The following is a 27,228-nucleotide window of genomic DNA, read 5'->3' as shown; positions in this document are numbered from 1 at the left end:
ACAACTTTCTTTCTTTTGTGTTGTAAGAGGCATGAATATCATGGTAAACATCTCTTCCTTTTTCTCTCTCCCTCTCTGGAAAACAAGTCAAGACACAGGATTAGCCATCGTGTCAATTTCATATTTGACACATTACACAAGTATTTGAAAGCTACACTCCTTTTCCTTCTTTCTCTTCCTTCAATATTTTTAGGTATTCTCTACACTGTTGTGCATATTGGAGTACTTATGTTTTCTCTGTATTCATTTATGATGTATTCTTATTGACTTGCAGCCCGTATTTAGTCCTTCTGTTTTAGCTGAGATTATGAGACCTGATGGCTCATCCACGATATCAGTTCTAGGTGGCGAGTCTTTGTCTGCTGAATTGGCTCATGAACTTATGAGTATTCAGGTAACTTTAAGGACTTAGTAGTGGGTTTGTTAATTTCATTGTTGGCATAAAATAAATTTTGTGAAGACGTTTTGTGGTGCCTGATATTTGCTTTTGTCATGGATTTGTCTTTATTGTGGTGCAATGAAGCACATATTGACAGCTTTTGATGTTTGAAGGTCTAATGAAATTGTCCTTTTTTGCCATGCTGCAAGGAATCCTTCTAGCTTGGTGTTCTACTAGCATCCGTTTGTCATGTATTACTTGTGGTATCGGAGGGAGTTCATGATTACAGCATGTGGCAATTGATGTTGACAGTATGACCCTCATCTTGGTTACTGCTTCTTATATGTTCTATATATTTTTAGAATTGCTTGTGTAGGCACGATGTATCTGTTATTTCTGTTTTTCTTTGAGTGAATCTTTTGAGTTTGTTTAGAAATTATCTGGCAACCTAATTTTTAGGTATGACACGCTTAAAACTTCTATTCAGATTAATGTTTCAGATTTTTGTTCATTGCATGTTTGAATGTGATTCCTACTTTCAAATGTGGCTAGGAATCTCGTCTAATATTTAGATTTGATTTAGTCAGAATTTGCAATTATTCCCTTTAGTCAGAATTTGCAATTATTCCCCCATGCCACCCCACACACACACCACCCCACCCACCCGCCCCTAGGGGCAAAGGTTTGTAAGTGTTACCTGTTTTCTCCACCTTCTACATTCTTTTATGTATTTTGCAATTGTTAATATCCTCCTCTCTTTCAGTAGTGCCCATGAATCATCCTCTAAAGTCCAATCCACACGGTGCATTCATTTGCTTAAAAACTGTTGGTGAAAGTGGTTTTTTTTTTTTTTTGGATGAATATGAGCATCTGTGATTGTTTTTTTTTTCCTCTCAATAAAGACAACAGCATTTGCACCTGGTTACATCATATGTAGATTGTTAGAGGACCTTAGCTCATGTAATCTGCTTTTTTCATTGTATCATTTTTTTTTTTACCCTATCTTGCCTATTCTCCATCTGAAGTTTAACTCTACTGGTATCATGGATGCATAACAACTAACCAGACTCATTATTACATGAAAACTTAAAAGTTGGATTGAAGTTGAAGGTATAGTCTATCATCAGTTTTTTATTTTCATCAAGGGCAAGCTCAGATTTTCTGTGTTAGTAAATGAGCACTTCTCAATAGCTTTGGATTAGCATTAACTTTTTTCTAGTTGTTTTTTGTGGGAATTCCCTTTTTTTTTTTTTTTTTTTTTTCTGGAAATATTTTTTACCCAATGATCTTTTACATCACATCTTTATTCAGGTTGACTTGTTGAAACATGGCATACCTGACCCATCTTCAATACTCCCTTCTCATTCCCAGAGCTTCAATTTGGGGCCCGAAAAGGAAAACAAAGATAAAGACCATAAAAGTGAAGAGTATATGTCTGCTCCAGTTTTTGTCCATACAAAGTGAGTGATCTTTTCTTAGCACAATAGATAGAAAAAATGTTTAAAGATATAAAAAGAGCAGAGAAACAATCGAATATGAGTTGATCCACTTTTTTGGCGATATCATCTATGATATGTTTGTATCTATCTTCATTTGTTTCTGAACGATGGCATCTTTGTTTTATTTTCTCCATTCATCTACAAATTACTAGTTGCAACATTTTTCCAATTCGAACTTCCTTTTGTTATTTCAAATTCTCTTACAGCCTTGTTCTTCTATATCTTGTTCTGTATAGCAGAATAGAGCTACAGAAGCAACTAATCTATTTGTGCTTTGGCTGTTTGCAGATTGGCCGACCAAGATCTCAGTCCACGAGATTTTTCCCAGCTGAGGAAGGCCATTTTACACTATTTCAACATGTCTTCCTTTATGAGAGACAAATCTAGAAATATGAGCAAAGGTCAACCACTTTCTTCCATGGCTTCTGGTATGCAGAGTAATGATCCTGATTTTGCGTGGCCGGATTTGTTTGTTATCCCACGTAAGGGCAAGGATGACTTCCCAAGAGATCAATATGAAAGTTATTTTTCTACGCTATGCAAATTGCGGGATCAGGTTTCTCTCTCTCTCTCGGATAAATGCACATACCCATAAACCACTGATACAGATACATAACGATATATTTCAATTCTTGAAAATCCAGGTTACAATATGGCAAAGAGTAAATCAAAAGGCATAAAATAGATACAAGTAATAACACTAATTTTGAAACTATAAATGATAACAGAGTTCATAATTTATAACCCTTTTTTCACATTTATAATGATTTTGAATTTCGGAGGTCTCTTCACTTTCCAAAACATTGGCTCTCGCGTTCTACATCATTTAAACCTTCACTTTCTTTTAACAAACAATAATATAAGAGTTTTATAAGTACATGATGGGTGTACATTTTCTCCTCCATGAATAGACCACCTTTTTTTTCGGAAAAAAATTCAATTTTTTTACCTAACATATATGCGTCCTAATTGTATCCAACTATCCATGCTATATTCATGAAAAAAATAGAGTTGGATGCATATCTATTACGTATCTTCATATAAGATATGGGTTACAACAGGGGTTTTCTTTGAGCATATAATTTCTGCACTCTGCAGCCTGCATATACCACTTTTCACCTTTTTCTCCATGTAAACATTACACGTCTGGAGAAGTTGTCTTTAATTTTTCTTTTTCATCTTCTTTTTTTTTTTTTTTTTTTCTTGAAATATATGACCAGTGGATTTGAAGTAATTCTGTGTGGTTCAGGTTCTAGCCATGAATTGCCCTCCATTTGCAAGGACTGTATCAGAACGCGATTGGTTGAAGAATTCTGCCAAGATTTGGGAACTCGTGAAGAACTCCCCAGTAATTGCAGAATACAGCAGAACACTCCAAAGTTCGGGTCTTTCTAGGAGGTAGCCAAGCCCAAGTAATTCAAACTTGTCGTTGCTAAATCAGTTAGTGGGCGGTTCTGTTGATTATTTTGGGCCAATTTAGTTTGTGTTAATGTTTTATTTATGTACATGATTATGGTGTTGGTTTCCTATTTATATTCTCATCGGGTGAAGCCGTTGGCTCTTGAGTATTATTTGTTGATGGCAGATAAAGTCTCCTACTTCATTTTTTCTCGTTTTATTTATTTTCTTCCTGCTTATTTCTCGACTGGGAGGAACATGAATTTTTGTGTTAAGGTGCATTTTATTTAGTTTATTTGGATTTTTTTTTTCTTTTGAATTATATATTTTGAAAAATACTAAACTTACAAATTTGTTTATTTTACAACTTTTTTGATGTGTTAGAAGTGTTAATTTTTGTTTTTAGTGGCTGATGTTGTGGTTCATAAATTGTAAGAGTTGTAAAAGAGTTATAAGTATAGCATTACTCATATTTTTAAGCTGATATGAAGCGTGTTCAATTAAAGAACAAAGTTTTCTAAATTAAGTTTGAAGAAAATTCTTTCTACTTAGTCTATTAAAATAATGTCTTTAGAGCATGTACTTTTTACATATAATTTTTTAAAATGAACGTGAATCATTTAAAAATGTAGCTATAATATGTACCTTTGCGAAAAAGAGGAGCGTAAAATGTGTTATTTTTGGTCGGACAAGAATAAAGTTATTTTATAATCAAAATTTTATTTTATTGCATTTACCGATATATGGTACACCATTCACTACCAAACCGTTTATACAAGATAAAAAACTAACCCCAACTTTTTTCTCCCATCAAAAACACTAATTTAATGTATCCATCATCTCCAAAACTTCAACGAAGCAACAGAATCTCACAATCTCTCACCTCATGATAATTTATTTATTTATTTAATTTTTTTTTTTATGCGGATAATTAGTAATCCCTAGAATCTGCTATTTCAGCTTCCCAGAAGGTACAATTGCCGAGCTCAGAAAGAGAACTCTGGTTTGGCTCATTTAAAAAACCCATGTCTCAAACCTCGCTTTTGGCTAATTCTGGGAAAAACCCTTCTGCCAAAGCTTGGGTTCTTCTACACATTGGATTTCTAGCTGTGACTTCTGAAGAACCTTTTCTGATGATCAGCTCTTTTGAGAGTACTAGAAGTGCCCGAGTCATCCATTGAACTTTGTTGTTGACTCATTTTGTGAGGCTTTGATGCAAAATTACGATACGTTTAGCAACATTTTTGCCAAGTCTGCATAGAATTGGTGTTATGGGGGTTTATATGAAGTGAGCCTGTTCTAAAGGATGACATACATTTTCACTCTCACACTTCTTAATATGACTTTTAAAATCATCATATCCATTTTAAGTCCGTAATTTTAAAAGTTACATCAAGAAGTGTGAGAATGTGAACGTTGGAGTGTGTGAGAATACCCTTTCCTGTCTCTTTTAATGGCTCAGTGCCTATGATCATCATGCAGGGACAAGTTTCTACTTCTTGAATTTCAAGACTTAAAGCAGCTACTGCTGCTTCATCTTGCATTCTCAAAGAATATGACATTCCATCAGAAAGATCTTACCACTTATTGAAGCCATACCGTATTCACTAAGAGACATGCTAGCAATAGATTCATGCCAAACCACCAACAAAAAGAAAAATAAATGAAAGAAACAAGCAATAGATCAGGATTTCCTTCTGGTTTCCCAGATTTTTTTTCTTCCTATTTGTTCTCTTTAATTCCATCTACCGACGAAAATTCAACCTCAGTTAAAGATAAGATACTCCAACCACACGAGTTCAATTAAATTTTCTGTAGTTTCACTTAGAGCAACAATCCTATGAAAGGAGTCTTTGAGATCACATATTTCCTACAAAGTGCAGTACCTCTCGTATTTCAATTGATTTATACTCATAATCCGAAGCATACCTACTTGATCAAATTGGGACCACAGAATTGTAGTGCTCACCAAGCCCAAATGCATGCTTATGGTATGATAGCTTGATGCTTGATTTTGATGAACCATTTCCACCATCAGATTTGTACTCCTTCCCCATCTCAACATCAGGGAATGACCCTGAAAATATCATGATATGTTTTCTAAGGCAGTGAGTTAAAGCACCAAGTTCTAGTTGTCCTCCCCATGCCGCTGTTGACTCCACTTCTTTACAGTAATTCTCAAATCTCTCTGCAAGTGAATTATTGGAATCATCTTCTATCACATTATCTGAAAGGAAAAATGGGAGGAAATCCGACGAATGTGTCCTCATATAAGTAGCCACCATTTCTCGAAGCTCTTGGTACATATAAGGAGATAAACCACCAGATAAGAGGGCTAACTGGTCCTCAACAGCTCGGTAGAGGCAGTGGCCATCCGGCTTTATTTCGTTAACAGTCAAACCAAGGGGTTCAAGCTTTTTTTCCAATTTCTCATTTTCAATCATTCGTTCACTCACAATGTTGCTCTGCTCTTCCTGAATTCTTTGCTCTCTTTCTGCTTCTTGCTGAGCTCTTTTCCCTCGCCTCTTTGCACCCTTGCTGGGCTTTGATTGGTCAGGTTGACTTGTAACAGAAACCCCAGCTATGGCTTTCACCAAATTGTCAATGTTGCTCTTTCCACCTCCATCATTACTGACATAGCCTAATGAAGCAAGTTCTTCAGCCTGTTTTTCTTTAAGCTTAGTAGAACGTTGAGAGATATCTTCCTCCACCTGCTTCTTCTTAGCTTTCTGTTCAGCTTTGCTACCTTTGGCTGCTGCCTTTTTCAGTTCAATTTCCTTGTTCTGCAGTTGTGATATCTCTTTCCTACACAAAAATAATAGTCATTGTGAAGTAACATGAGAATCAGAAAAAAGCTGAAACTTGAAATCCAGCAATTCTTAAGTGACAAGCCTCAATTACCCTCCTACTACAAGATGATAAAATAAGAAAAAAGAACTACTCTTCAACCACTGCTTTACAGAGCAAAGTGTGCTTGATGGCATGCTCTAATCAAACCCACCACTGATAAAACTAGATCATTATCCCACAACATAATAGACATGAAGGCAAACTTGAGGGGCATTCAAATGTTCGAAGTATGAATCAGGCTATTGTCTTACAATATCCCTTTGTGCTTGATTAAAAATTATTAAGTCTTTCTTCTCCACAACTTTTTGCAAAAGGACACAAGATATTGGTAACGTCACCTCTGGTATACCATAACATGGCTATGTGTTTATTTTAAAACAACCTCACCTCTGGTATAATAAGAAAAATTTGGAACTAGCCAGAAACCATCATTGTTCCAAAACAAAAGAATCAACATTAAGAGATGAAATCAGTGTTTAGATTTGTGATGAAAAAATCACCTGTGCCTAGCAAGCATTTCATCACGAGTTTCCTGTTTCGTTTGCGATGCATCATCATCAGAAGTTGCTTCAGATGTTTTATCCTCTATTTCTTGAGCGTCATCCATTTGAGCAATCCTGCAAACAAGATAGACATTAATGCAGAGCACAAGATGCAAACCTTCCCAATGCAAATAACTAGTACTTTAAAATGATCAATTATAGGCCTGAAAAGGATAGCAAACAATATATATACAATCTAATTAAATAAAATTGAGAAAACCTCCGTTCAGTGAACAACTGCAAAAGTGTATAAAAAGCTATCTTCAATTCCAACCTGCTAGTATTTACACAGTTTTCCATGATCTAATGCAATATGCTTGTGAAGATCAGGCACTGTGTTTTCACCTGTGAAACTATTTCGATAAATGGTGCAACTTGTTCATAACATAGCGTTCTAACATATTAGTGAGTCCTGGAATCACAATTGTCTGAATTTTACGAATTAAAAACCTTTGCTTCATGTAGTTATGACATATAGACCTATACCATTCAAAGATTGTCGCAAACACATGACGATTTCAAACTATATATATTTGGTACCATGGGCAGCTGCTGCATCAAGAACATCGACCTCTGACAGTCAAATGATATGAAGTATCACAGAAAAAAAATATAAAAATGGTTCATTTATAATTTTATATCCCAAAAACACTAAATTCAACTAAAACCACAGTTAGGAAAATTTAGTGCGTCCACCACAGCCAATTATCTAACAAAAAACATGGTTTCTGTTCATTTCAACCAAAGGTTCACAATTATTTTCAACACAGAAACTTGTCCTGATATAGCAAGGAGTATCTAAGAAACTATCCCTTGTAGACCAACCAAAACATCAGCTATATTAGGAAATAACAGCAAGGGTAAGTACATCAATTTCATCAAAAGGGCAATCAGATGGCCACACTCAGCATAATCAATCTTCAACTTTCAGATTATCAATATTAACATCAACACCAATGCATCACAAATAAAAATCAAGCTGAATTCCAGATTCTAAAAGCACAATCCTTTCGGTAGTCTAGTTCATTCTAAAGATTAAAACAAGGGAAGGGACAGAAATGTGGAATCAACATACTGTCACAAACACGCAATCAGCTACAAACTTTGTCAAATCAGAAAACAAAACCACAGTTTGAAAATTTCTAGAATTTTCTCTTATGTTCCTAAGCTTTCTTACCAACCAAAAAAAGGAACTGAAGAAAAGCCTCAACAAAACTGATAGTACGAGAGAGAGAGAGAGAGAGAATACCACAGAAAAGGTTCGAGTTTAGGGTTTACGCATGAAACCAAGAACTCTCTGCAGCATATTCTGTTAATATCAGGATTTTTGCTTTTCTTTAAAAAGAAAAATATGTTAGGGCTCGGTTATGTATGGGCTGACCGGGCCGGGCCTGGTCCGTATGGGCTGAACAGAGACCAAATAAGCCGAAAAGAAAAGGTTAAAGGTTAAAGAAAAAATTTCCAAAATTTCCTTTCCAAAAGCAAAAAGGAAAATATCTTTTCCTCTATATATATATATTTTTTTCTGAGCAAATACCTTTTCCTATAAGAATCTATTGTTAATGCCCTTACTCCTATGAGTTTCTTCCACGCAACTTCTTTTTTATTTTTTTGGGCCTAAAGTTTATTGGGGTGATTTTTGTTTTTAATTTTGTCTTTCCTTTCCATTTAATTATTTTCATGCATGCCTAAGGGCGATCTATTAATATTAGAGTACGTAATTAAACACTTACAATTCTTTTACAACTTGCTTATATATATTAGCATGTGATTACAAGTGCAGAATTATAAAAGAGTTGTAATTCTATTGAGAGTCAAATGTTTGTAAATATTGTTGAACACAAAGTGTTGTGGAAGTACATGTCATTAAATCATCATCTCGTTAAAACAATAAAATAAAATAAAAAGGAGATATATATTATCGCCTGGGACTTTGATACTGTAGTCTCTCATTAATTTACATACCAAAAAGAAAAAAAAAAAGAAAAAAAAAAGGCTATCATTTATATAATAATTGCGAATTTATAGAATTAACAAGAAAATAGGCATTATTGTGTCTTTCACAATTTTGTCCGACTCACAAGTATTGTCCTGATAAGAACATCCCACTGTCCTAACAAATAAAAAAAAATCTTTGATATTGTCTTTCATTGATTTTACGAACCAAAAGAAGAAAAAAGAGAACCTATCATTTTTATAAAAATTGGGAATTAATAGAATTATTAAGAAAATAGGTAGTATTGGGCAACATTTCAATCTCTGGCTCCTGCAGAAGGTGTGATTGACCTTCCGTTAACTCCGCAGCAAATGCTTTTGCCCAATCTGTATGAATGTCAAAATTCGATTCTGGTGAATCGTTGGATTGTTTATCATCCTCCGGAACCGATGTACTAGTTTCAATAATATTGTCGACAATTTGATCATCGGAGTCAGACAAGTCAATAAATATATGACCGCCATCATCATGTCCAATATTGGTCAACCTCGTATTCTCATACTCCTCATCATCATCATGTCCAATGTGGTTTAGTGTTAGGGTCTGATCTACCCTTTCTTCCTCTTCTTCTTCTTCTTCTGGTTTCCTTTTCTTTTCTGATCCCTCCATCTTCTTCATCAGACAAAGCACGTAATTTTGAAACTGCATGCAAGTCACAGACCATAAATAAGAACAATGAAGTTAATTGAAATTATACTTAGTTCATGAGTGCTCTAAAAGCAATACAGAACTGCTATACATCTTAAATTTTATTTGGTTTTTTAAATAATGTGTCATTTATTAATTTCAAAAATATGTTACAAACTCATGGGATGGTAATACATAATTTAGAAACGGACAGAGTTGTTAGTTGAACACGTGAGATGTGCATGTTTTTTAATAGTAGGGACAAAGTTGAAATAAATAATATTAAAAACTCATATGCATGTCACACGTTATTAAAATAAGACACATGTCATTTTTATAGACGGGGTTGAAGGAAGTTCCTTGAACCCAGTTTTTTTTTAAAAAAAAACGTAAGAATAAAAGAAAAAAGAAGTAAAGTTGGTTAATGAATATTTACTTTTGCATGGGTAAGCGTGGAGGGTTGAAGGGCATACTCGTACATGATCCAACGGCCGTGATGGACCGTCTTACTCTCATATCGAAACCTTTTTCTGATTCCGACAAGCTCCGTAGTAGTTCCTTCATTAGTAGTCGCATTACCATAAATCGGGACGCCGGTGTCCTCCCCTTTCCACGCGCCCGTTCCCACCGTCCGGTCGATACATGAGCTGTTGAGGGTCTTCTTCTTCACCTTTGTGAAGACGCAAACTTCTTTTTGGTTCATTAACGTGGCGGCAGCGGCGGCACCACCAGCCTGCATGCATGCCGATGCTAATATTGCCTCGTCCCATATTTGCCACGGCTCTTTCTCGCCGTATAAGTTGCATTCAGGGATGTCGCTTTCTGATTCTTCGCTTGCTTTCTTGTAAAGTTTTTCAAGGAGAAGTTGTATTTCTTTGGGTTTCAGCTTTATCCCCATCCTCAAAATTTAGATTCAGAAGATTAATTGAGGCCTTGGTCGTCAATGTTGTGCCAAATACTACATAAATTAATAGATAATATTTAGTACGTTTTACTCGCAAGTGCACAAGATCAAACAATAGTATAGTGCAACAAGTACGAGATCGATCCCACGAGGATTGATGATTTTGTTTTAGAATTCATACAAATATCAAATTGTCACTAAATTCATATTGTGATAAATAAATAAAAAGATATAAAGATACATGAAAAGCTAAAAGTAGGGCTTTGATATTCACCACAAATCATACTTTGATAATATAACAATATGCCAATGATCCAATTATATTTTGAATACCTAATATTTGCCAACCTAAGGGTATGTGTGTCTACTCCTTAAGCTATTGATTTTCCTAAGCAATGAATTAGGCATGGATGTCTACTCTAATTCTTTTATTTCTTAAATGATTTAGTATGGGTGTCTTCTAAGTTGTTCTTTAAAAAAACATAAATTTGTGAAAATTAACAAACACATGAGGCCTAGGGCATGGGTGGCTACTCCCGGTTCCTCATGTTGATTAACCCAAGAACCCGGTGTGGATTTCTTTTGTTACACTTATTAAACCTAGGACTTTATCATCCAAATTGATTTAATTAACTAATCCATACCGCATGCATATACTGGCCAATTACATACATATTAGGAATTCAAGAAAACATGAATTAATCAAGTTAAACAACACAATATGATTCTCACAAAGGTGCTAATGTTGAAATATTAAATAAACATAATTAGGGCTTCAATCTAGCCATCCTAAAGAGTTAGTTATACATAATTAAAATAAAAGAAAAGAAAAGGGAAAGAAAGAACCAAAAACGACTCCTTGAAGTAGCCTCTAATTCCTCTCCCCAAAGTTGTCTCCTTGAAATTGTGTATTGAATTGTGAGGCTTAGAGGTATATTTATATGGCTTAGAAGAGTCCTAGAAGCCCTAGTAATCCTAGAAAATTTGGAGATTTAAGTCCTAGTCCAATTAGGATATAGATAACCTAAATCCAAATCGGAATAGGATTCGTCCAGAATTGCGTTCCTATATTGCGGGATGATTTTGGTATAGCTTCAGTCCGAATTAGGAAAGTGTTATTTCACAATGATTTGTAGTAATTTGAGTTAGCTTTCCAATGCCACTTGAATCATCGCAATCGGATATTTGAGCCGAAAGTTATGGTCAAAATACCAAGACATGTGCAGAATCCAAATTTGAATCAAATCCGATTTGACTTCAATTTGAGAAATTCTGATTTAATCATTTATTTTATTTGGTTAAACTTAACCAAATCTTCTAGGTCTTCCCAATTTGCCCATTAAGGTTTTAACTTTTTCAGAAACTTTATCTTTTCTTCCATGACCTATAAAACAAATAAAATACAAAAAGAAAATAAAATAACACATACTAACAAAACTAAATAATTAACAAATATAAGTTAATGGCTAAATTATGAATATTTTGGCACTTAACAGTCATATATATATATATATATATATATATATATATAAGTCGGTGGTTCTACTCCTTTCTTTACTTGGACTTAATTTAAGCTTCTTGCTCAATCAGCGCCACATGAGCGTACCAAGTAATTAATAAAAACAAATTGCTTATATGTTTGAGCATGTGATTACAAGTGCAGAATTATAAAAGAGTTGTAATTCTATTGAGAGTCTAATGTTTGTAAATATTGTTGAACACAAAGTGTTGTGGAAGTGCATGTCTTTAAAAGAAAGCGGATCATTTATATAAAGAAAAAAAAAAGAAAAAGAAAAAAAAGCCTATCATTTATATAATGATTGGGAATTTATAGAATTATCAAGAAAATAGGCATCATTGTGTCTTTCACACTATAAACCCTTGGTACCAAGGTGAAACCAAACTGAACTAAACCATAAAATAATGCATACAACCCACATTATATTGTTCGATTATTCAAAATATAGTTATAATTTTTAAATTTTCAATTTGGATATTTATGTTATCAATAAAACCGATTTAATACCTCCGTCACAATTTTGTCCGACTCACAAGCACTGTCCTGATAAAAACATCCCACTGTCCTAACAAAAAAAAATTAATAAAAAAAAAAAAATCTTTGATACTGTCTTTCATTGATTTACGGACCAAAAGAAGAAAAAAAGAAAACCTATCATTTTTATAAAAATTGGGAATTAATAGAATTATCAAGAAAATAGGCAGTATTGGGCAACATCTCAATCTTTGGCTCTTGCTGAAGGTGTGATTGACCTTCCGTTAACTCCGTAGTGAATGCTTTTGCCCAGTCTGTATGGTCGTCAAAGTTCGATTCCAGTGAATCGTTGGATTGTTTCTCATCCTCCGACACCGATGCACTAGTTTCAATAATATTGTCGACAGTTTGTTCATTAGAGTCAGACAAGTCAATAAATATATGACCGTCATCATTATGTCCAATATTGGTCAACCTCGTATTCTCCTCATCATCATCATCATGATGTCCAATATGGTTCAATGTTAAGATTTGATCTAGCCTTTCTTCTTCTTCTTGTTCTTCTGGTTTCCTCTTCTTTTCTGATCCCTCCATCTTCTTCATCCGACAAAGCACGTAATTTTGAAACTGCATGCAAGTCACAGACCATAAATAAGAACATTGAAGTTAACTGAAATTAAACTTTGTTCATGAGTGCTCTAAAAGCAATAGAGAACTGCTACACATCCTAAATTTTATTTTCAAAAATTGGTTTCCAAATGATGCGTCATTTATTATTTTAAGAAATATGTCACAAACTCATGGGATGGGAACACATAATTTGGAAACGGATAGAGTTGTCATTTAAACATCTGAGATGCACATATTTTTTAATAGTAGAAACAAAGTTGGAATAAATAATATTAAAAACTCATGTGCATGTCAGATGTTATTAAAAAAGGACACATGTCATTTTTATAGACGGGGTCGAAGGAAGTTCCTCGAACCCAGTTTGAAAGAAAACTCTGTTCGACAGAAACAAACTTTTGAAACAAAAATTTATGAAAGAATAAAATAAAAAAGAAGTAAAGTTGGTTACATTACTTTTGCATGGGTGAGTGTGGAGGGTTGAAGGGCATACTCGTACATGATCCAACGGCCGTGATAGACCATCTTACTCTCATATCGAAACCTTTTTTTGATTCCGACAAGCTCCGTAGTAGTTCCTTCATTAGTAGTCGCATTACCATAAATCGGGACGCCGGTGTCCTCCCCTTTCCACGCGCCGGTTCCCACCGTCCGGTCGATACATGAGCTGTTGAGGGTCTTCTTCTTCACCTTTGTGAAGACGCAAACTTCTTTTTGGTTCATTAACGTGGCGGCGGCGGCGGCACCACCACCTTGCATGCATGCCGATGCTAATATTGCCTCGTCCCATATTTCCCACGGCTCTTTCTCGCCGTATAAGTTGCATTCAGGGATGTCGCTTTCTGATTCTCCACTTGTTTTCCTGTAAAGTTTTTTGAGGAGAAGTTGTATTTCTTTGGGTTTCAGCTTTATCCCCATCCTCAAAATTTAGATTCAGAAGATTAATTGAGGCCTTGGCTGTCAATGTTGTGCCAAATACTACCTAAATTAATAGATAATATTTAGTACGTTTTACTCACAAGTGCACAAGATCAAACAATAGTATAGTGCAGCAAGTACGAGATTGATCCCACGAGGATTGATGATTTTGTTTTAGAATTGATAAAAATATCAAATTTTCACTAAATTCATATTTGTGATAAAGAAAGAAAAAGATATAAAGATACATGAAAAACTAAAGGTAGGGCTTTGATATCCACCACAAATCATACTTTGATAATATAATAATATGCCAATGATCCAATCATATTTTGAATACTTAATATTTGCCAACCTAAGGGTATGGGTGTCTACTCCTTAAGCTATTGATTTTCCTAAGCAATGAATTATGCATGAATGTCTACTCTAATTCTTTTATTTCTTAAATGATTTAGTACGGGTGTCTACTAAGTTGCTCTTTAAGAAAGCATAAATTTGTGAAAATCAACAAACACATGAGGCCTAGGGCATGGGTGGCTACTCCCGGTTCCTCATGTTGATTAACCCAAAAACCCGGTGTGGATTTCTTTTGTTACACTTATTAAACCTAGGACTTTATCATCCAAATTGATTTAATTAACTAATCCATACCGCATGCATATAATGGCCAATTACATACATATTAGGAATTCAAGAAAACATGAATTAATCAAGTTAAGCGACACAATATAATTCTCACAAAGGCGCCAATGTTGAAATATTAAATAAACATAATTAGGGCTTCAATCTAGCCCTCCTAAAGAGTTAATTATACATAATTAAAATAAAAGAAAAGAAAAGGGAAAGAAAGAACCAAAAACGACTCCTTGAAGTAGCCTCCAATTCCTCTCCCCAAAGTTGTCTCCTTGAAATTGTGTATTGAATTGTGAGGCTTAGAGGTATATTTATATGGCTTAGAAGAGTCCTAGAAGCCCTAGTAATCCTAGAAAATTTGGAGATTTAAGTCCTAGTCCAATTAGGATATAGATAACCTAAATCTAAATCGGAATAGGAATTGTCCAGAATTGCGTTCCTATATTGCGGGGCGATTTTGGCATAGCTTCAGCCAGAATTAGGAAAGTGTTATTTCACAATGATTTGTAGTAATTTGAGTTAGCTTTCCAGTGCCACTTGAATCACCTCAATAGGATATTTGAACAGAAAGTTATGGTCAAAATACCAAGACATGTGCAGAATCCAAATTTGAATCAAATCCAATTTTGACTTCAATTTGAGAAATTCTGATCTAATCATTTCCTTTATTTGGTTAAACTTAACCAAATCTTCTAGGTCTTCCCAATTTGCCCATTAAGGTTTTAACTTTTTCAGAAACTTTATCTTTTCTTCCATGACCTATAAAACAAAGAAAATACAAAAATGAAATAAAATAGCACAAACTAACAAAACTAAAGAATTAACAAATATAAGTTAATGACTAAATTATGAATATTTTGGCACTTAACAGTCATATATATATAAGTCGGTGGTTCTACTCCTTTCTTTACTTGGACTTAATCTAAGCTTCTAGCTCAATCAGCCCGCGCCGCATCAGCGTACCAAGTAATTAATAAAAACAAATTGCTTATATGTATGATCATGTGATTGCAAGTGCAGAATCATAAAAAAGTTGTAATTCTATTGAGAGTCAAGTGTTTGTAAATATTGTTGAACACAAAGTGTTGTAGAGGTGCATGTCTTTAAATCATCATCTCGTTAAAACAAAAAATAAAATAAAATAAATAAAGCGACATATATATTTTTGCCTGGGACTTTGATACTGCAGTCTCTCATTAATTTACATACCAAATAGAAAGAAAGAAAGAAAAAAAAAAAAAAAAAAAGCCTATCATTTATATAATGATTGGGAATCTATAGAATTATCAAGAAAATAGGCATTATTGTGCCTTTCGCACTATAAACCCTTGGTACCAAGGTAACACCAGACTTAACTAAACCATAAAATAATGCATACAACCTACATTATATTGTTCGACTATTCAAAATATAGTTATAATTTTAAAATTTTCAATTCGGATATTTATGTTATCAATATAACCGATTTAATACCTCCGTCAAAATTTTGTCCGACTCACAAGCACTGTCTTGATAAAAACATCCCATTGTCCTAACAAAAAAAAAAAAAAAAATTAATAAAAAAAAAAAAATCTTTGATAATGTCTTTCTTTCTTTGATTTACAGACCAAAAGAAGAAAAAAAAAAGAAAACCTATCATTTTTATAAAAATTGGGAATTAATTGAATTATCAAGAAAATAGGCAGTATTGGGCAACATCTCAATCTCTGACTCATGCAGAAGGTGTGATTGACCTTCTATTAACTCCGCAGCGAATGCTTTTGCCTAGTTTGTATGGTTGTCAAAGTTCGATTCCGGTGAATTGTTGGATTGTTTCTCATCCATCGGCACCGATGCACTAGTTTCAATAATATTGTCGACAATTTGGTCATCAGAGTTAGACAAGTCAATAAATATATGACTGCCATCATCATGTCCAATATTGGTCAACCTCATATTCTCCTCCTTCTCATCATCATGATGTCCAATATGGTTCAGTGTTAGGATCTGATCTAGCCTGTCTTCTTCTTCTTCTGGTTTCCTCTTCTTTTCTGATCCCTCCATCTTCTTGATCTGACAAAGCACGTAATTTTGAAACTGCATGCAAGTCACAAAGCATAAATAAGAACATTGAAGTTAACTGAAATTATACTTTGTTCATGAGTGCTCTAAAAGCAATAGAGAACTGCTACACATCTTAAATTTTATTTTCAAAAATTGGTTTCTAAATGTTGCGTCATTTATTATTTTAAGAAATATGTCACAAACTCATGGGATGGTAACACATAATTTAGAAATGGACAGAGTTGTCATTTGAACATGTGAGATGCGTATGTTTTTTAATAGTAGGAGCAAAGTTGGAATAAATAATATTAAAAACTTATGTGCATGTCACATGTTTTTAAAATAGAACACATGTCATTTTTATAGCGGGGTTGAAGGAAGTTCCTCGAACCCAGTTTGAAAGAAAACTCTGTCCGATAGAAATTAACTTGTGAAACAAAAATTTACGAAATAATAAAAGAAAAAAGAAGTAAAGTTGGTTAATGAATATTTACTTTTGCATGGGTGAGCATGGAGGGTTGAAGGGCATACTTGTACATGATCCAACGGTCGTGATGGACCATCTTACTCTCATACCGAAACCTTTTTCTGATTCCAACAAGCTCCGTAGTAGTTCCTTCATTAGTAGTCGCATTACCATAAATCGTGACGCCGGTGTCCTCCATTTTCCACATGCCGATTCCCACTGTCTGGTCAATACGCGAGCTGTTGAGGGTCTTCTTCTTCACCTTTGTGAAGACGCAAACTTCTTTTTGGTTCATTAACATGGCGGCGGCGGTGGCACCACCACCCTGCATGCATGCCGATGCTAATATTGCCTCCTCCCATATTTGCCACGGCTCTTTCTCGCCGTATAAGTTGCATTCAGGGATGTCGCTTTCTGATTCTCCGCTTGCTTTCTTGTAAAGTTTTTCGAGGAGAAGTTGTATTTCTTTGGGTTTCAGCTTTATCCCCATCCTCAAAATTTAGATTCAGAAGATTAATTGAGGCCTTGGTCGTCAATGTTGTGCCAAATATTACCGAAATTTATAGATAATATTTAGTACGTTTTACTCGCAAGTGCACAAGATCAAACGATAATATAGTGTAGCAAGTACAAGATTGATCTCACGAGGATTGTTGATTTTGTTTTAGAATTGATAAAAATATCAAATTGTCACTAAATTCATATTGTGAAAAAGAAATAAAAAGATATAAAGATAAATGAAAAGCTAAATGTAGGGCTTTGATATTCACCACTAATCATACTTAGCTAATATAACAATATGCCAATGATCCAATTATATTATGAATAGTTAATGTTTGACAACTTAAGGGTGTGAGTGTCTACTCCTTAAACTATTGATTTTCCTAAGCAAAGAATTAGGCATGGGTGTCTACTTTTATTTTTTTTTATTTCTTAAAGGATTTAGCATGGGTGTCTACTAAGTTGTTCTTTAAGAAAGCATAAATCTGTGGAAATCGACAAACACATGAGGCCTAGGGCATGGGTGTCTATTTCCGGTTCCCCATGTTGATTAACCCATGAACCCGATGTGGATTTCTTTTGTTACTCTTATTAAACCTAGGACTCTACCATCCAAATTGATTTAATTAACTAATCCATACCACATGCATACAATGGCCAATCACATACATTTGAGGAATTCAAGAAAACATGAACTAATCAAGTTAAGCAACACAATATGATTATTACAAAGGCGCTAATATTGAAATAATAAATAAACATAATTAGGGCTTCAATCTAGCCCTCCTAAAGAGTTAGTTATACATAATTAAAATAAAAGAAAAGAAAAGAAAAGAAAATGGAAAGAAAGAACAAAAAACGACTCCTTGAAGTAGCCTCCAATTCCTCTCCCCAAAGTTGTCTCATTGAAATTGTGTATTGAATTGTAAGGCTTAGAGGTCTATTTATAGGTCTTAGAAGAGTCCTAGAAGCCCTAGTAATCCTAGAAAATTCGGAGATTTAAGTCCTAGTCCAATTAGGATAAAGAAAACTTAAGTCCAAATCGGAATAGGATTAATCCAGAATTGCGTTCCTATATTGTGGGGTGATTTTGGCATAGCTTCAGTCCGAATTAGGAAAATGTTATTTCACAATGATTTGTAGCACTTTAAATTTGGTTTCCAATGCCACTTGAATCACCTCAATCAGTTATTTGAGCTGAAAGGTATGGTCAAAATACCGAGACATTTTCAAAATCCAAATTTGAATCCAATCCGATTTTGACTTCAATTTGAGAAATTCCGATTTAATTATTTCCTTTATTTTGTTAAACTTAACCAAATCTTCTAGGTCTTCCCAATTTGCCCTTTAAGTTTGTAACTTTTCCGGAAACGCTTTCTTTTCTTTCATGACGTTTGAAACAAAGAAAATACAAAAAAAAAGAAAAAAAGAAAAAAAAAGCACAAACTAACAAAACTAAGGAATTAACAAATATAAGTTAAATGCTAAAATATGAATATTTGGGCACTAAACAGCCAAGTATATATATATATATATATAAGTCGGTGGTTCTACTCCTTTCTTTACTTGGACTTAATTTAAGCTTCTTGCACAATTAGCCCGCGCCACATCAGCGTACCAAGTAATTAGTAAAAACAAATTAAAAATAGGGATAATTACCTTTTGCTCACATGAACTACAGTACCTTGACACTTTCCTCCCATGAACTACCAACTATAACACTTGACCCCATCAAACTACCATCTTATAACAAAAATTTTTAATAGAAGAGCGTGCAAAATATATTCTTAAAGCACGTGGTTCATTCCCCGACTTGTGCATAAAGCATTTCTTTTGCGAGTTCCAAATGGCTAATAAAAAGGCATCAGAAATAAAAAATAGTACTCTTTGTGTAACATGGAAGTGGTAGGCACCTACATTGAACGATGTCAAGGTCAATTGGGAATTTGGGATGCAGTTGTCGAAAAAAATAGTGGGAAGATGGGCATTGGGGTTGTTATACGAGACTAAGGGTAGGGGTGGTGAAACAGGTTGGCGGGTCGATAGGATTATGACCCGTTATGATCCGTGACCTGATTAACTTAAACACGAACACGACGCGTTTAGCTAAATGGGTTGAACTTTCAAACATGAACATGACACGTAAAATAGTCGTGTAACTCGACACGACCCGTTTAACCTGTTTAAAATAACTAGGTCATATTGGGTTGATACGACTTGACTGACCCGTTTACTTAAAAGGTAACACGACCTAACACGTTTAAATGAAAAATAGAAAAAAATAATGTTAGTTTAGGGTTTTTGTAACCATTAAAAAAAAAAGAAAAGGATCTAGCGGGTCACCCGCTTAACCCAGTGGGTTGACCCGCCAGACACAAAAAATAACCGGGTCATAAATGGGTGATTCGATTATGACCCGAATCTATTAAGATCAAACCCGAAACCTATTAACTTTATGTCAAGTTCACGGGTCGTGTCAAAATTGCCAGCCCTAACTGAGGGCGAGGTGCTAGCAATACTAAGCACACCTAGACCACACACCATAAGTCCGACTATTGCTAAGGTTACTGTTGCACTAAGAGCGATTATATTTGGGGAAATCATATACAAAATCCTTAGGTCGACGCGCTTTTTTTAAAAACTCCCTGTGTTTTTTTTTTTTGAAAATTTAGTCCCTGGGTAACTCGAAATTACAAAAAAACTCCCTACGGTCAAATTTTGTTAACTACCGTTAGTCCACTCAAAACCACCGTTTTATCTTATTAAAATATTAATTTTTTATTAATTTAATTTAAAAAAATTAAATCTTAAAAAAAAAAAAAAAAATTGAAGGGTGGCCAGGGGTTGCGAGAAGTGTAAGCGTGGCGATCAAGAAGCGAGAGATCTTGTGGTGTTTGTCTGATTCTTCATCCAACGTGGAGGGAATAATTGGTGGAGGGAACGAAGATGAATAAAAATTTATGCAGCTTATAGGACAAACGCTTGAAGCTGAAGAACAGTGTGATTCACAGAACTGAATAAAGGTTGAATTGGCTGCTTCTTCTATCAGCTTTCTATGAAGCAAACCCATATCATACAAATCGATTTGATTGTTCAAACAAAGAAATCATCAAAATCGCAGAGAGAGAGAGAGGGAGAGAGGAAGATTGGGTGGTTGTTGAACGGGCTACAGGGAGGGAGAAAAGAAATGAAGATGGGGGAAGGCTGATGCAAGAGACCACCTCTTTTCACTAGTGGTGGGGGATGATGGTTGAAATCTCCTTGGGAAGGCCACCTGGGGTGGGAGGAGGCCACCCCTTTCGCACCCACGGGTGGCTCCTCGAAGCCACCCCCCTTATAGGTGGCTTTTCAGAGGTGGCACCGCCACCCCACACCTTCAAATTTTTTTAATTTTTTAGATTTAATTTTTTAAAATTAAATTAATAAAAAATTAATATTTTAATAAGATAAAACGGTGAGTTTTGAGTGGACTAACGGTAGTTAACAAAAATTGACGGTAGAGAGTTTTTTTGTAGTTTCAAGTTACTCAGGGACTAAATTTTCAAAAAAAAAAAAACCTAGAGAGTTTTTAAAAAAAGCGCGTTGACCTAAAAATTTTGTATATGATTTCCCTTATATTTGGTAGAGAATGTGGATTCCAATAGGTGGACTTAGAAGGGGACGCCCTGCAGGTGGTGCGCCAAGCATTGCAGCTGAATGACAAGTATTGGTGTAGATATGGGCAAATTATTGAAGATGCCAAGATCGTGCTCAATTGTCTACACTGCTGGAAAGTATCTCATGTTAGGAGGGAGGGAAATAGGGTAGCTCATAGGCTAGCCAAGGAAGCACTCTTTATTATGGATGATGTACTCCATATGGAGGAAGCCCTTCATTGTATTCTTGACATTATAGCTGCTGGTAATCAGTTGGTTTATAAAATGAAAACATGAGAGACTAGTTAAAAAAAAAAAAAAAAAAGCATTTGGAATTTGGGCACATTAAATTAAGAGTAATCCTAAAAACTCTAATTTTACCTTACTTTTATTTCATTTTAATGATGTAGTAATATTAATCAACCCTTGAAGCCATGTAAAATACACAAAATTTTAAAGTTGATTAACACTGGCTAAAACTGCTACATCAACAAAATATGATAAAATATAATTTTTTGCATTACTATTATTATTATTATTTTTTTATTTTTTGATAAAAGCATTACTCTTAATTTAATAGACTAATTTTTTTTTAAAAAATTCTCCAATCTAATTTGGAGATAAAATGTCCTAAAATTGCTTCTATATATCAACTGTAATGTAGGGGTTTATCTTATTTCAACGTCTCTTATTCATTATTTCTACATTTATCATAAACAAATTTTGATTTTATTTATTTTTTATTTTTCGGTAAGGAAATCCTTGTGGCTTGTTCTTTTTGGTCGACTATCCTCCTAAGGGCCATTGGGTAACTGTGGGCTATCATGGGCCGGATGAGGCCCAACAAAACCAACAGTATAATTTCTCATGTGACAAGTCCTGCACCATCTCGGATACAACTGAAAATAGTTTTTAGAGGGGCTGGAATGCATAATTTTATTTTATTTTATTTTTTAACTTTTAAGGAACCATCATAATAAACATTTACAAATTTAAATATGCTATTTTTTTTTTTTTTGTGAGAAAAAATACACATACTCTCTCAAATTACCACCTTATTATCAATATCCCCACAAACCATCCAAAATGTCAATGTCTCATAAGGCTAGTAAAAGGACAAAATAACCTAAAAACTTTTCAATAAGAAAAAAATACCCTTATAATTTTTTTTTTTTAAAGAAAAACTAATATATATATAAATAGAAAAAATGCTTCACTTACCAAATTTTTTTCTTCCAAAAGTTGGTTTCTAAGTGATGTGTTACCACCCAATACATATTACATGGGAACCAACTTTTAGAGAGAAAATTTGATAAATGTAGCATTTTTCAAAAAAAAAAAGAAAAAAAGAAAAAAAGAAAAAAAAAAAGAGAGTGGCATATATATTTATATATATATATTTTAACATTTCCACTCACATGTGCGCTTAAACCCCATTAATAAATGAAGCCTTGGATCCTTAACATGGTATCACAACAATGACATAGTTTGAACCTTGTATCCGTCATTCACCTCAATTTCAATTATAAATGTTTCACATTTAACTTAATCCAATTTTTAAAAAAAGATGTGTCAACTTTAACATGATGTACGTACACCAATTTTAAATTCCGTCAATGAAATGGATACTATTAGTTTCATTTGAAATTGAAAAGATCATATTCCCACTTATTAAGAGGGAGTTGATCTTAAAGGTGAGGGAAAATGTTAGAATACTAATTAAAAGATTAAATTCACAAATTTTTTATCAATTTAAAGTACTTTAAGATAAGTATTAATGATTTAACATAGTATCAGAATTGGAGTCCTGAATTCGAATATTGAATAATCTGATCACATGTGGTCTAGTCCCATGCGTGAAGAATAGTCTTCTCTACACATAAGAGAAAGTGCTAGAATAAGGTGATTTAACAATACCATCGTCATAATTAAAAAAAAAAAAAAATCCATGTGGGGTAAACAAAAAGTATAAATCCAACCTATAGATATATATTACATAAGATGATAATGAAAGGACTTGATACGATTCACCAAATCAAACATAAAATCAATTGAAGTAAATAAATTGGGTGAATCTCTTTCTCTCTAAAGTTGACATTCCCCCCTATTATACACCCGCACCTCTCTTTCCCCCTAACTGTAATGTTGAAGATTCTAGTATCTGGTGCTCGTTTTGCTGTCAGAGAGAAGTGGCACATTATAAAGATACAAATCTAGATGCACCATATATATGTCAAAGAGTGATTATGATATATGATACATGATAAACATTGATGGGTTCACAATTTTTTTGGAATATTTTTGTCCGGATTTAAGAGAATTCGTCTGTCTGGACACCTCAGGACTCAGAGTTTCCTTTCTCGTTCCCTGTCTGAATTATTTGAAATTCGGGAAGAGAATTTCAAGAAGAGTTGAAAATTTTGGATGGGAAATTCTAAGAAACTCCATTAATCCCATATTGTATGCCTGTATCTTGTATGTGCATGATTTGTATAATGGGCATGGCTGGCATATGTATCATATATGGATTGCTACTTCGCTAGTGGCTAGCAATATTCGTTGACAAGCATGTGAAGAGGGCGTGGCAGATTCTCAACTTTATTTACAAGGATTCTCGCATATCAAAGATCATGTAGAAGAAAGAAGAAGATGCATGGATTTGGATGGTTTAAAGAGCCACGAAAAACTTTCATTCTACTTTTTGTTTGTTCTCTCCTTTCTTGAAGGACCCAAAAACTTATAAACACCATGAAGAACAAAGATGAAATTTAAAAATAAATAATAATAATAATAACAAAGATTACATGGCTACAGTAGAGGCATTTGATTTCTAAACAATGTTTGCTGGTGGCTTGCCAATTTGCTGATCTTCTTATCCTGTTATATAAGCTATATATTCATATATATACCATGAATTTGATGCGGGGACCAACGCACAGAAAGTGGCAATGATTTGGATAAACTCTATCTTTCTCCACATCAGCTCAATGATTCTACCATATATGACGGATTGGCAATTAATGAATGTAAAATTCAAAAAAAAAATTTAATTGGAGCTTCCAAATACAAAATTTAACCAAAAAAGAAGAAGATCAAATTAACTTGTGATGCCATTGAATCGTGTTACAGAAGTATTTGGCCACGTAAAAATGAATGAGATTCAGATACTATATATAGCTAGCCATTTTTAGGTTCTTCACATTCCCTAGTAACTGTTATGAGTGATTTAAATTCCCTTTCATTATGGAGGATAAAGAATTCTTCTTGTCACCCTTGCTGCATTTTAATAAATTTAATTCCATAAATGATGCTTACCAAGCAGGCCGGGCCGAAAGCACATCTGCAATAGTTTTAGATCCTTTTATTCCAAAACTTTTCGATGGCACAGACATTCCAGGAGATTTGAATTATCGTGTACAGTGTGATATTGTACATGCGACTTGTTTGTGACACATAAGGTCACCATCAAGCAAATCATAGTTGGCATTTCCTCTTATCCAAACAAATATCTCAAGGAACTTCCTCTTTTTTATCCATTCAAAAGGTTAAATTTTTTAAGTTGGTTTTTCAATTTTTTTTTTTTTTGTGGGATTAAACAATGCAATCCAACACCCCCCCCAACAGCCTTTATAAATAAGGGCTGATGAGATCTTAAACTCCATATCCAAGCCTCAGAACACAAATAAACTTCCTATACATTACTTACCCTCCATTGCAAGCTATTTTCTCTGCAGAAACTTATTGAAATGGAAAGGGTGACTGATTTGGCATCAAAGAAGGCTGCTGTGATATTCACCAAGAGCTCATGTTGCATGTGCCACAGCATCAAGCAACTCTTTTATGAGCTTGGTGCGAGCCCTGCAATTCATGAGCTTGACCAATATGCAGACGGGAGGGAAATGGAGTATGCTCTAAGAGGGCTGCAGGGGCGTAATCCTTCAGTCCCAGCTGTGTTCATAGGAGGGAAGTATGTAGGCTCAGCCAAAGATATCATTTCCCTCCATGTTGACGGCTCTCTCAAACAAAAGCTGATAGATGCCAGGGCCATCTGGTTCTAGTAACTACCAACCAAGCCTCATACTATGTTAGTTAATGCTGTGGAAATACTCTAATAGCATGCATATGCTGTCTGAAGACAATGTTGCATTGAGAGCTTTTTTTTTTTTTTTTTTTTTCTTCTTTTAAGTTTCCCGTCTAACTGTATGGAAGAAGTTACACTGTATAGAAGAAGTATCCTTCAGAGTTTTGTTCTGGATTCAAAACTCTGACAATCGTTTTCAATTTTGTGGTTTAAAAAAAAAAACAAGTTTACTTGTGGTTCTAGTGCATTCAGTTTAAAGTTTCTGGGATTATTTCGTATCTACCAATTAACACATAGGTAAGATGTGCATCATTAAAGTCTCAGATCAATATCATGGTCGAACAATATCATGCAATGATGCAGGCAAATCTGCAAAGGAATAAAGATGCCACATTGCATTGCTTTTTGATGAGAAATGGACACAATATTAATATATATTGTTAAGGAAAGAAACCTTCAATCAAGGGATCCTGCACACCACTCATACATTGATAAGGAAAATAGACAAACATCTACCGGGCATGATGAACAAGGATATATATATATATGTACACACACAAGCGTAAGAAGCTGATCCTTGCCATGTACAACATCAATCAACTTTAATATAAACAATGTTTTGGTGGAAGGTGTTCTCTGCCCATGTATATAATTAACACACAATGTGACACAATCAAGACATGTACACAATTCATTCACTAAATATGATCTCCTGTTCACCTTCTTCCTTCTGTATCTCTAGTTTCTAACATTTTTGTCTGAGCGTACAAATGATTTCTTAAGGCCCATTTCTCTGTTTGAACGTGACTAAGATTTCATCGTATTTTTACTTGAACTTGGCAACTCATTCGACGAGTTATCTAAAGGTTAAAATTACTAATTTCTTAACTCGGGTTTAGATTGGGGTTTAGAGTACTAGCAACAGACACCCTATAACACATTTCCTTTCTTATATAATGGAAAATTTTCAAAAAAACTACAAAAAGTCACCTGCATCAACTTTCCTAAACATTGAGAATGCTATAGTGATACCCAATGTGTAGGGAATCAAAAGTGGCTCCTTATACATTATTTTAATATAAATATTTCTCTTTCCTCTCTCATCTTTCATCTTTTTGCCTTTTATTGAGGATTGTGTTGAGATTTTGTAAAAAATTGAAGAGTAGGTATGAAACTTTTATTTGGTAAAGAAATAATATTTTAATGGTATAAAGAAAGATAAGGGAAGCTATTTTGAATTATATTTGGATATGAAAGCAAAAAGTAGTTTTGTTCCCTAAACTTAGGAAAAATCAAATGGAAGCTTCTGCTAGTGTTCTTATACTTATGATACATGTCATCTCATGACCTGTCATAAGTACCTATTAATTACAACTGATTCTATTAAGGGAAAAATATAAGAAAGCCCCACAAACTATCAGCCGTTTTCGATTTAGCCCCCTAATGTTCCAAAAGTGATAAAGTAGCCCCCCAAACTACCAAATTATTGCATTTTGGCCACTCCGTTAGTCAAAACCGTCAGTTTGGACGGAAACTGCAAAACGACGTCGTTTGTTACGGGTAAGTTACTACAATGCCCTTTTGAGAAAAATATAAAAAAGCCCCTCAAACTACCAGCCGTTTTCATTTTAGCCCCCTAATGTTCAGAAAGTGATAAAGTAGCCCCTTAACTACCAAACAGTTGCAATTTGGCTACTCCGTTAGTCATTACTGTCAAATATGATGGAAAATTCAAAATTACGTCGTTTTGACAATGGTAAGTTACTAAAATGCCCTTTTAGAAAAAAAAAATCATATTAAAACAAGCACGCTAAATGGCGCCGTTTTGCTTGAAATTAGGGTTTCCTTACACTTACCAAAACGGCGCCGTTTTGATAAGTGTTAGGAATAAAAAGAAAAAACCTTAGACACGACACAGAAAAAACCCCCAACCCCAGTTTATCTCTCTCCCCCAAACCGCCGACCACCACATCGTTCTATCTCCGGCAACCTTCTCCCTCAAGTGAAAAAAACGCAACGCCCCTCTCTCTCTTTCTCTCAAAATGACTACCCCTGCCACCACCATCCATCACCGCCGGCCACACCATCCACTAGCTACGAAGTGCCACCAAACAATTCTGACCCATTGTAGAAATC

The 27,228-nt window shown here is 34.5% G+C and overlaps 6 protein-coding genes across 7 annotated transcripts; 2 read left to right on the top strand and 4 right to left on the bottom strand.

Annotated features, from left to right (window-relative positions):
• Positions 1-241: 241 nt before the first annotated feature.
• On the top strand, positions 242-3,443 carry LOC132172428 (uncharacterized). 2 transcript variants are annotated; one of them, XM_059583925.1, is made up of 5 exons: positions 242-394; positions 601-690; positions 1,691-1,839; positions 2,167-2,434; positions 3,128-3,443. In XM_059583925.1, exons 1-5 carry the CDS (start codon positions 308-310, stop codon positions 3,278-3,280), a joined length of 747 nt encoding a protein of 248 aa, XP_059439908.1. In that variant the 5' UTR covers positions 242-307; the 3' UTR covers positions 3,281-3,443. The 2 variants fall into 2 exon arrangements, with proteins under 2 accessions (XP_059439908.1, XP_059439910.1); XM_059583927.1 differs by having other exon boundaries at positions 305-394; positions 589-690.
• Positions 3,444-5,052: 1,609 nt separating this feature from the next.
• Positions 5,053-7,992, bottom strand: LOC132170789 (OVARIAN TUMOR DOMAIN-containing deubiquitinating enzyme 5-like). Its single transcript, XM_059581892.1, has 3 exons — positions 7,918-7,992; positions 6,627-6,743; positions 5,053-6,081 (listed from the first exon to the last, which is right to left on the bottom strand). Exons 2-3 carry the CDS (start codon positions 6,731-6,733, stop codon positions 5,214-5,216), a joined length of 975 nt encoding a protein of 324 aa, XP_059437875.1. The 5' UTR covers positions 6,734-6,743; positions 7,918-7,992; the 3' UTR covers positions 5,053-5,213.
• Positions 7,993-9,712: 1,720 nt separating this feature from the next.
• On the bottom strand, positions 9,713-10,189 carry LOC132169098 (uncharacterized). The gene has a single exon (XM_059580183.1). The coding sequence runs from the start codon at positions 10,187-10,189 to the stop codon at positions 9,713-9,715; it is 477 nt and encodes a 158-aa protein (XP_059436166.1).
• Positions 10,190-13,262: 3,073 nt separating this feature from the next.
• LOC132169097 (uncharacterized) lies at positions 13,263-13,733 on the bottom strand. The gene has a single exon (XM_059580182.1). The coding sequence runs from the start codon at positions 13,731-13,733 to the stop codon at positions 13,263-13,265; it is 471 nt and encodes a 156-aa protein (XP_059436165.1).
• Positions 13,734-16,130: 2,397 nt separating this feature from the next.
• Positions 16,131-17,365, bottom strand: LOC132169096 (uncharacterized). The gene is made up of 2 exons (XM_059580181.1): positions 16,904-17,365; positions 16,131-16,442 (listed from the first exon to the last, which is right to left on the bottom strand). The coding sequence occupies exons 1-2, from the start codon at positions 17,363-17,365 to the stop codon at positions 16,131-16,133; spliced, it is 774 nt and encodes a 257-aa protein (XP_059436164.1).
• Positions 17,366-24,694: 7,329 nt separating this feature from the next.
• Positions 24,695-25,157, top strand: LOC132172563 (glutaredoxin-C11-like). Its single transcript, XM_059584084.1, has one exon. The coding sequence runs from the start codon at positions 24,758-24,760 to the stop codon at positions 25,067-25,069; it is 312 nt and encodes a 103-aa protein (XP_059440067.1). The 5' UTR covers positions 24,695-24,757; the 3' UTR covers positions 25,070-25,157.
• The last annotated feature ends 2,071 nt before the right edge of the window (positions 25,158-27,228 follow it).

The sequence above is a fragment of the Corylus avellana genome, chromosome ca2 (genome assembly GCF_901000735.1).
Source record: "Corylus avellana chromosome ca2, CavTom2PMs-1.0".
Lineage (NCBI taxonomy): Eukaryota > Viridiplantae > Streptophyta > Magnoliopsida > Fagales > Betulaceae > Corylus > Corylus avellana.
Note: the sequence above shows the minus strand (reverse complement) of the source record. Positions and strands in the feature narration are given on the sequence as shown.